The 10,000-nt window shown below is 38.1% G+C and overlaps 2 protein-coding genes across 2 annotated transcripts in view; one reads left to right on the top strand and one right to left on the bottom strand.

Annotated features, from left to right (window-relative positions):
* The window catches only part of LOC138860854 (glucose transporter type 1-like), a gene marked incomplete in the record, with an annotated part of 557,530 nt that overhangs the window by 17,310 nt on the left and 530,220 nt on the right, over nucleotides 1-10,000 (top strand).
* Nucleotides 1,322-4,562, bottom strand: LOC138861502 (uncharacterized). The gene is made up of 3 exons (XM_070121075.1): nucleotides 4,508-4,562; nucleotides 3,185-3,801; nucleotides 1,322-1,528 (listed from the first exon to the last, which is right to left on the bottom strand). The coding sequence occupies exons 1-3, from the start codon at nucleotides 4,560-4,562 to the stop codon at nucleotides 1,322-1,324; spliced, it is 879 nt and encodes a 292-aa protein (XP_069977176.1).

Raw genomic sequence — 10,000 nt, forward strand, 5'->3', positions numbered from 1 at the left:
AACTAAAGGCTGGTTCACTGGTCCGCTGGGTTTATAATACGCTGGTTCACTGGTTCTCTGATTCATCATTTTTCTCTTTCACTGGGTTTCTTTAACTGTCCACAGGTAGGTCTTTCACTTGCGGGTCGACGGGGGGTGTTCTCATACGGGGCCTTTTTGTGTTTGGGTGTAATTCTTTGGCTTTGTTTGGTGTTTTGTTTGTGTTTCGGGTTGGTGGAAATGATTGCTTTGGAGTGGTGTTATTTTTTGTTTTGTTTGTGTTTCGGGTTGGTGGAAATGATTGCTTTGGAGTGGTGTTATTTTTTGTTTTGTTTGTGTTTCGGGTTGGTGGAAATGATTGCTTTGGTGGTGTTATTTTTTGTTTGGTGTTTTGTTTGTGTTTCGGGTTGGTGGAAATGATTGCTTTGGAGTGGTGTTATTTTTTGTTTTGTTTTGTTTGTGTTTCGGGTTGGTGGAAATGATTGCTTTGGAGGGATGTTATTTTTTGTTTTGTTTTGTTTGTGTTTCGGGTTGGTGGAAATGATTGCTTTGGAGGGATGTTATTTTTTGTTTTGTTTTGTTTGTTTCGGGTTGGTGGAAATGATTGCTTAGGAGTGGTGTTATTTTTTGTTTTGTTTTGTTTGTGTTTCGGGTTGGTGGAAATGATTGTTTTGGAGTGTTTTTTTTTTATTTTTGTTTGTGTTTCGGGTTGGTGGAAATGATTGCTTAGGAGTGGTGTTATTTTTTGTTTTGTTTGTGTTTCGGGTTGGTAGAAATGATTGCTTTGGAGTAATGTTATTTTTTGTTTGGTGTTTTGTTTGTGTTTCGGGTTGGTGGAAATGATTGCTTTGGAGTGGTGTTATCTTTTGTTTTGTTTTGTTTGGTAAAGAGGCTTGTTTTAGGGTGATGCTATTACTTTTGTTTTGTATTATTTGGAAGAGATGCTTGTTTTGGGAATAATATTTTTATTTTGTTGGGAAAGATGCTTGGTTTGGTGGGACATTTTTATTTTGTATGGTTTGGTTAACGAGGTTATCTGGTTTTCTTTTTTTCTCTCTTACGTGTTTCTTTCTCTCTTTTACTCTCTTCTTGTTTTTTTTCCCTTGGCTTTCTCTACTTGTTTTACCTTTTTATCTCGTTTTCGTCATTGCTTCCCTTTTCCTCCTCTTTCTCGTCTCTCTCTCTTCTGTCTGTCTGTCTCCGTCTCTTTTCTCTTCTGTCTGTCGGTCTCTCTGTTTTTCTCTCTCTTCTGTCTGTCTGTCACTCTGTTTCTCTCTCTCTCTTTCTGTCTCTCTGTTTCTCTTCTTCCTTTCTCTCCCTCCCTCCCCTCTATTCCTACGACCTACTCCATATGAGTCCTATTAATACCGCACTGCACCCACATGCAAAAATACCCGACGTCCTTCACATTAAAGCCCCGATAACTCTCGCTGCGAGACGGGTTCTTCCTCACATCCACACGAGCGTACCCGCGTGCCGCTTCGACGATGCTGGGTACGGACTTGGGCTCCTCCATCCCCGCAGCCGCTTCATAAACTGGGAGCCTTCTCTCGCAAGTCGGGGTTCGAGTTACATTTTTTTGGTTGTTGTTTTTTGTTGTTTCAGCCTCGTGGTTTTAGTTTTCGGTGGATTCAGTTTTTTTCTCTGTCTGTCCGTCTGTCTGTCTTTCTATCTGTTTCTCATAAGAAATAAAGCTTAGCTAATTATTAGAAATGTAACCACGTCATATATATATATATATATATATATATATATATATATATATATATATATATATATATATATATATATATATATGAACACACACACACACACACACACACACACACACACACACACACACACACACACACACACACACACACACACACACACACACTTTGATGTCACAAGTATACCAAAGCATGGGAAAGTCATAGTATTGCGAAGAGAGAGAGAGAGAGAGAGAGAGAGAGAGAGAGAGAGAGAGAGAGAGAGAGAGAGAGAAAGAAAGAAAGAAAGAAAGAAAGAAAGAAAGAAAGAAAACATGAAAGTTCTCAGGTGATACCTACGCGTGACACATCCTCTATGACATGACCCCAGCCATCGTCCTTCGCTCATGTCTCAGCTGTAACTTCACGCCTCCTCCTCAGCTCCTCGAAGACCCCCCCCCCTCTCTCCCTCCCTCCCTCCCTCTCCCTTCTGATCCACCTCCCTCCCTCCCTCCCTCCCTCCCTCCCTCTCCCTCCCTCCCTCCCTCTTCCTCCCTTTTCCTCCCTCCCTCCCTCCCTTCTGATCCACCTCCCTCCCTCCCTCCCTCCCTCCCTCCCTCCCTCCCTCCCTCCTGATCCGCCGCCATCCTCCCTCCCTCCGCCCGTCGTGATTTGTATTCCGCCACATAAATAACAACCTCTACGCTATTCAAAATGTCCTTTCAAGATAATATCCTCGCACATTAGGTGTAAGATCCGATGATACCATTAATAACGGAACCTCCAGCTAGTCAATAGCATCCCTTGAGACCCCCCCCCCACCCCCCTACCCTCCTCTCCGCCCTCCGCCCCTCCTTCCCTCCCGCTGGCCCTTCTTCCCTGCCCCCTAGCCTTTCTTTACCTCTTTCTCTCCCCTTCCAAACATCCTTCCCACCCCTCTATCCCTCTTTCCCCCCCCCCTCCCCTCTTTCCCTCCATCCCTACATTCTACCTCTCTCTCTCATCCCTCCGCCTGTACCCATTCGTGTCCTCCTTCCCTCCATCCATCCCTCCTCCTTTCTCTCTTCCCTCCCTCCCTCCCCTCCTTCCCTATTCCTTCCTCATTCCCATTCTAACCCCCTTCCCATCCTTTCCCTCCCTCCCTCCCTCCCTCTCCTTCCCTCCCTCCTTCCCTCCATCCCTCCCCGCCATCCCTCTCCTTTAACCCCCCTTCCCTCCCCTCCTTTCCTTTCCCTCCATCCCTCCCCTCCTTCCCTCCTTCCTCCCTCTCGCCCCTTCGTGTCCTCCCCGCGTGCGACCCGGCGATAGGCCCCGATGCACCTTCATAGAGCAAGCCGGAGCCTCGTCCTGTGTTTCCCTTCTTGGCGGCGGCTGGTGAATGGGGGAGCGAAGGGGGGGAGGGGGAGGGGGAGGGGAAGGGGAGGGGAGGGGAGGAGACTGTGTAGGCCGCCACGATTTCCCGGTACGATTCCCGGTTCGATTCCCGGAACGATTCTCGGTTTGATTCCCGGTACGATTCCTGGTTCGATTCCTGGTTTGATTTCCGGTTTTATTCCCGGTACGATTCCTGGTTCGATTTCCGGTTTGATTCCTGGTACGATTCCTGGTTCAATTTCCGGTTTGATTCCTGGTACGTTTCCCGGTTCGATTTCCGGTTTTATTCCCGGTACGATTCCTGGTTCGATTTCCGGTTCGATTCCAGGCTCGATTTCCGGTTTGATTCCTGGTACGATTCCTGGTTCAATTTCCGGTTTGATTCCTGGTACGTTTCCCGGTTCGATTTCCGGTTTTATTCCCGGTACGATTCCTGGTTCGATTTCCGGTTCGATTCCAGGCTCGATTTCCGGTTTGATTCCTGGTTCAATTTCCGGTTTGATTCCTGGTACGTTTCCCGGTTCGATTTCCGGTTTTATTCCCGGTACGATTCCTGGTTCGATTTCCGGTTCGATTCCAGGCTCGATTTCCGGTTTGATTCCTGGTACGATTCCTGGTTCGATTCCTGGTTCAATTTCCGGTTTGATTCCTGGTACGATTCCCGGTTCGATTTCCGGTTTGATTCCTGGTTTGATTTCCGGTTTTATTCCCGGTACGATTCCTAGCTCGATTCCCGGTACGATTCCTGGTTTGATTCCTGGTACGAGTATTGTTGGTGAGGGTGACTCTGGTGGGAGGGGGGATGATGATGATGATGATGATGATGATAGTGATGAGAGGATAATGATGATTATAATGATGGTAATGATAATAATTATGGAAATAATAACAATAGTATTAGTGATAATGATATTGATAACGAGGATTATGATAGTAAAGTTATGATGATAATGATGATAATAATGATAATGATAACGATGGCTATTTCGATGACGATAATAGTAATGATAACGATCATAATGATAATAATGAAAGTGATGATGATGATAATGATTATGATAATGATGATATTGCTAATGATAATGGTAATAATAACAATAATGATACTGAGGATAATATAGATAATGATGATAAAAGTAATAATAATCGTGATAATGATGTTAATAATGATAATGAAACTCATAATAAAATTGAAGATGAGGATAATAGCGATAATGCAAATGATATGATGATCATTTTAATCATTACTGTATTACTGTTATTGTCATAACCATATTTATCAGTATTTTCATAATTTTTTTTATTGTTTTACCATCATCATTATTAGTATCCTTATTATTGTCATTATTTTTACCACTATTACCATCATTATCATAATGGTTCTGATCATCATAATTATTATTTCCATACAGTCATTACGATAACCGTTATTCCTATACCATTACTATGGCTCCTTACTGTACCCAAAGCTGTTGGTACCACCGTCACAGCTTGATACCAGTACCAATGAGACACCATAGTTTTCGAACACTGATTGTCATGATAACCTGGTCACACATACCAATTAACGCAGACCTCGTGAGAAAAGTATATAGAAGAATGAAAATTTTGGCGAGTTGAAACGGTGAAATGTAAAGAACAGGATAATAGAAAATAGAAGAAGAAAAAATATGAGAATAAAAAGCAGAACATTAGACGAGAAAACGGAAAGAGCAACATAAGAGTAGAAAGCAGAACATGATGATAAAAAACAAGAAAACAGGATGGAAAAAAATTACATGAAAATAGAAAATGGAAATAGGAAACAAGAAAACATGAAAAATAGAACACATATGAACATGAACATAAAAAAATAATGAAGATAGAAGAACCTGAGAACATAGATTAAAACAGGAGAATTGGAAAGAGAAGATCATGAAAACAGAAAACAAACATGACAATAGGAAAGAAAAGAAAACGCGAATAAAAAAGAGAACGTGGAAACAGAAAACTTAAGAACACGAGAACAGAACACAGAAGAACAGGAGAAAAGAAAACAAATCGTGAAAACAGGAAACAGAACAAGAGAAATAGAAAACAAACAGAACATGAGGATAGAAAAGCGAACACGAGACTAGAAAACAAAAGAACATGATAGAAAAGAAACCACGAGACTAGAAAACAAAAGAACATGATAGAAAAGAGACCATGAGACTAGAAAACAAAAGAACATGATAGAAAAGAGACCATGAGACTAGAAAACAAAAGAACATGATAGAAAAGAGACCATGAGACTAGAAAACAAAAGAACAGGAGAACAGAGAACAGAAGAACACGAGACGTTGGAAGAACCGAAAGAGATTTGCGAAATGTGAGAACAGCAGAATTAATAGCAGAGATCACTATCACGGCGAGGCGAGTGCAAAGGCAGCGTCATGAAAAATACACGCAAGAGGCTAGCATGAGAGTGTGCTATGAAAAGTGGCAATAAAACCTCCAATGACAGCATGTGTCGTGCGAGGCAAACAGAAGATGCTAGCATGTTAGTGTGCCGTGGGAAATTAGCATGAAGGGTTGGCATGTAAACAGCATTAAGCAACATGAAAAAATAGACAGCAAGCAACACGAAATGGAGACTAACATCCTAGTGTGACTTGCATGCATTAGGGGACGACAAGGGATAGTGTGTATAAGAAAGCAAGCGTGATAGCCTCTGTTGGCCGAGGGAGAGATGAGAGACGCTTCCGAAAGGGCCGGGCGTCGCGAGTGATAAGCACGAGAGGCTAGCATGAGGAGATGAAGGTGAAGTTAGCGAGCGTTGTTGAGACAGTCCGCCGGCCGTCCCCTTTAAGGGAGTGGCGGCACCAACAGCACTGTGCTGCTCCACCCAACTCTCTCTCTCTCTCCCTCCCTCGCTCTCGTCCGCTCCGGCCCGCACCGCTCCGCTCTCGCCGACTGCCTCTCGCCTCTTTTTCTCCCTCTCTGGCTCCTCTCCTTCGTTTTGCTCTGTCTCTTTGCATGGTTAGGCTCTTTGCCATTCGCCTTCTCTCTCTCTCTCTTTCTGTCTTCCTCTCTCTTCCCTCTTTCTCTCTGCCCCGCCCTTTATCTATCTATCAATCTATAAACATCGAGTTAGATCTGTCTGTCTACGGTACCTTTCCTAGTTTTCGATATCATCCTCAATGTGTGTCTCTACCCCCCCTCCCCCCCCTCCCCCCTCTTTTCATCCTGCGTCCGTGTGGCCTATATCTCACTGGGGCTATCGAGTCCCTTCCCTCTTTCCATCACTATTGAGTCTTTTCCCTCTTTCTGTAACTCGCGTCCTCGTGGAGTTTATCCCGCGGTCGTTTTTGTTGATAGGAATGCGACGCGATTGCAGAACGGAAGCAGTTTCAAAAGCGGAGTTAATCATCTGTATCTCTAAGGATGTGTCTCTAAGTTCATACGATATTTGCTCCTTTTTTCATTCATTCGGGTAATCGCTTTCATAATTTAGAAAGGGTAATGAGAGATCTTTAGGTAGCTATTACTGATTTTGTTTTCATTTTCTTATCTTTATTTACTGATCTGGTATTGGTGATTAAAGGAATTAACTGCATTCTGGCTGATGCTGCTCGTTTTATGCTTAATTGCAAAAGATTTTTCCTTCATTTTTGGTCCAAAACCCGAATGAGTTGACCTTTGATTCAATAAACCTTCCTTTCATATATTATTGGATTCCTTCTTTACATAATACAAAACAACAACCTCAAAACACAGTAATCCAGCGCAGTCAAGTGACTTTATGGAAACAGAAATTGATACTCGCTTATACACTTTGCATAAACAAATTCTACTCTCAAAATGAGGTACATCTTGCATGTCTCTACGATATAGGATTCCTTTAAACAGATACTGCAATGCATAGTGGACATTAAATGATATCCAGTTTAGCTTTTCAATAATCTTTGCAGTTGGAAATTCTTATCAAGTGGTATCAAGATCACGATTATCGAAATATTTTTATGCAAATAGTTATGTATGTAATTTTGTCTTTTCCATCATCTTATTGCTCTGTTATCATATTGTTGATGTTATTTTTATCATTACTTTGTTAGTATTTTAACTGTTTTTGTCATTATTATTATTACTATTATTATTATTGTTGTTATTATTATTTTGTTGTTGCCGTAGTTGTTATGTTATTATTTTTTATTGATATTATTATTATTACTACAACTACTACTACTACTATTGTATGTATATTATTATTATTATTATTATTACTATGGTGATGATGATGATTGCCATTGTTATTATCATTATTGATATTGTTCTTATCATTATATTTTTTCTTATCAATATTTTGATTATCATTATTATTATTTCATCATTATTGCTATTATCATCATCATTATAATTGTTATTGATATTACCATTATGATTCTCATTGTTATGATTATTGTTATTATTATTATTGTGGTCATTATTATTGTAGTTGTTATTGTTATTATTTCCAATGTTGTTGATGTTATTATTATCATCATTACTATTATATATATATATATATATATATATATATATATATATATATATATATATATATATATATGTCGTCAGAAAGTTTGAACTTCCATACTGTAATCAAATAGCATATGGTATAGGAAAAAAATATGACTAAATCCTGCACATTAATTTGGTGGAGGTAGTGAAATCAGGGTGGCAAATTCCGTAGACTTTATACATCTCGGCACCGCTACTTCTCTACTTCCCTAAAATCACGGTCATTCATCTTATGAAATCAGTAATTACCATCGTCTGTATTTACCCCATTAACAATTTTTGTTGTTCAAGCTATTATTATTATTATATTAGTAATAATGGCAATGTTAATAATGATAATAATGATAATAGTAATTGTGGCACGATTACTACTGCTACTAATGATAAGAATAACAGTAATAATGATAACAATAATAATGATGATAATAGTAATAATGATAGTAATTACCATTGTAAACATAGTCTCTATTCTCATTAGCATTATTGTCATTAGCGTTATCACTATTGCTATTATTATTATTAATATTATTATTATGTTAATTATCATTATTGTTACTTATTATTATTATCATCATTAAGATTATTATCATCAATATTATTATCATTATTACCACTACTACTAATAATAATGGTAATAATGATAATGATAATACCATGATAACTATTATCATTTTTGTTATTATTGTTTTCATCATATCTATCTTTATCATTATTATCATTACTGTCTTCTTTTATTGTTATTATTGCTATAAATATTTTTATCATTGTCATCATTATTATCATTATTATTATTATTATTATTATTATCATTATTATTATTATCATTATCATTATCATTATTATTATTATAATTATTATTATCATTATAATCATTGTTATTATTATTATTATCATTATCACTATTATAATTATCATTATTATTATTTTTATTATTATTATTATTATTATCATTATTATATTATCATGCCAGATAGTGAAATCTGGCTAAATAACTCCGTAGACTTTATACGCCTCAACATTATTAATATCATCACTACTGTTGTTAGCATATTTATCATTATCATTATTATTATTATTATTACTATTATTATTGTGTTAATAATAATAATTATTATTATATTATTATTGTTATTGTTATTATTATTATAACCATTATTATTAATATTATTATTATTATTATTATTATTATTTCTTATCATTGTTATTATTATTATTATCATTATTATTGTTATTTCTTATCATTGTTATTATTATTATTATCATTATTATTACAATTATTATATTAGATGATCATTATAATTATCATTAGTATGATTGTGACTTTTATTATCAATATCATTATCATCATTTCTCTTTAGCTTATATTCATTTATTCATATCTGTCAACAGGGTTATACACAAAGTCACAGCTTTATTTAAGTTATACACTAAAAAAAAAACAAAAAAAAAAATATGGATTGGCTAATCTGTTGATTACGTTATCGTCGTGAACCAGATCGGACTTTTTGTGAACTTTTCTTAGATGTAAATGATGGTTTCACCGCCAGTGTATTCCGTTATAGACAATGTATCTGTGTGGACATCCGGTGTTTATGAGGTATACCTGTGTATTCAGGATATTTTTTTTTTGTATGTGTGTGTGTGTGTGTGTGTGTGTGTGTGTGTGTGTGTGTGTGTGTGTGTGTGTGTGTGTGTGTGTGTGATTGCAAAGGCTGGCTGGATATATTAGCTTACTACCTTTATTATGATTTCTGTGATCACTGCTGTCATTAACGATGTTATTGCTATTGTTCTTATTATCATGATAGATTTAGCTACTATTATTGATACTAAAATGGTTACCAATGCATTATAATCTCTACTACTATCGTCAATTCATTATCACCATTACTGCTATCAGTATCGATATCATCATAATACTTACTATGATTAATATTGTTATTGTTATCCCCATTATTTTCTTATTTTCGTGCTGTTATTATTATAATTATTTTTTATCACTGTTATCATAATTAATGTTATTTTTATTAATATCATCGATGCCATTATCCCTCATTATCATCACTGTTATTATTACGACCGCCACTCCTGCGATACTGTGCTCGGCCAGCACGCCCCCCCCCCTCGCCACGCCCCGCCGGCCCCCCCCCTCCGCCAGGCAGCGCCGGGAACCCACCCTCGCTCCGACGAGAACCTGTTAGCAGGCATAATGGTGTCCTCTCGCCGGCATAAATCCCCATTAGCTCGCCCTACCCCTTTTGTTGGCGCGGGATAAACAGTCCGCTCCTTATGCTCCAGCGAGCCGTTGTTTCGCATCCTCGTCCCTTCTTTATCGGGTTTTATCTCTCTTCCCTCCCTTCGTTCCGGGAATTATTGAGGAGGTCTTGATCTACCTAATTGTCTCGTCTGCTCGGTTATCTTTCCATCCTCTTCTC

The sequence above is a fragment of the Penaeus vannamei genome, chromosome 4 (assembly GCF_042767895.1).
Source record: "Penaeus vannamei isolate JL-2024 chromosome 4, ASM4276789v1, whole genome shotgun sequence".
NCBI lineage: Eukaryota > Metazoa > Arthropoda > Malacostraca > Decapoda > Penaeidae > Penaeus > Penaeus vannamei.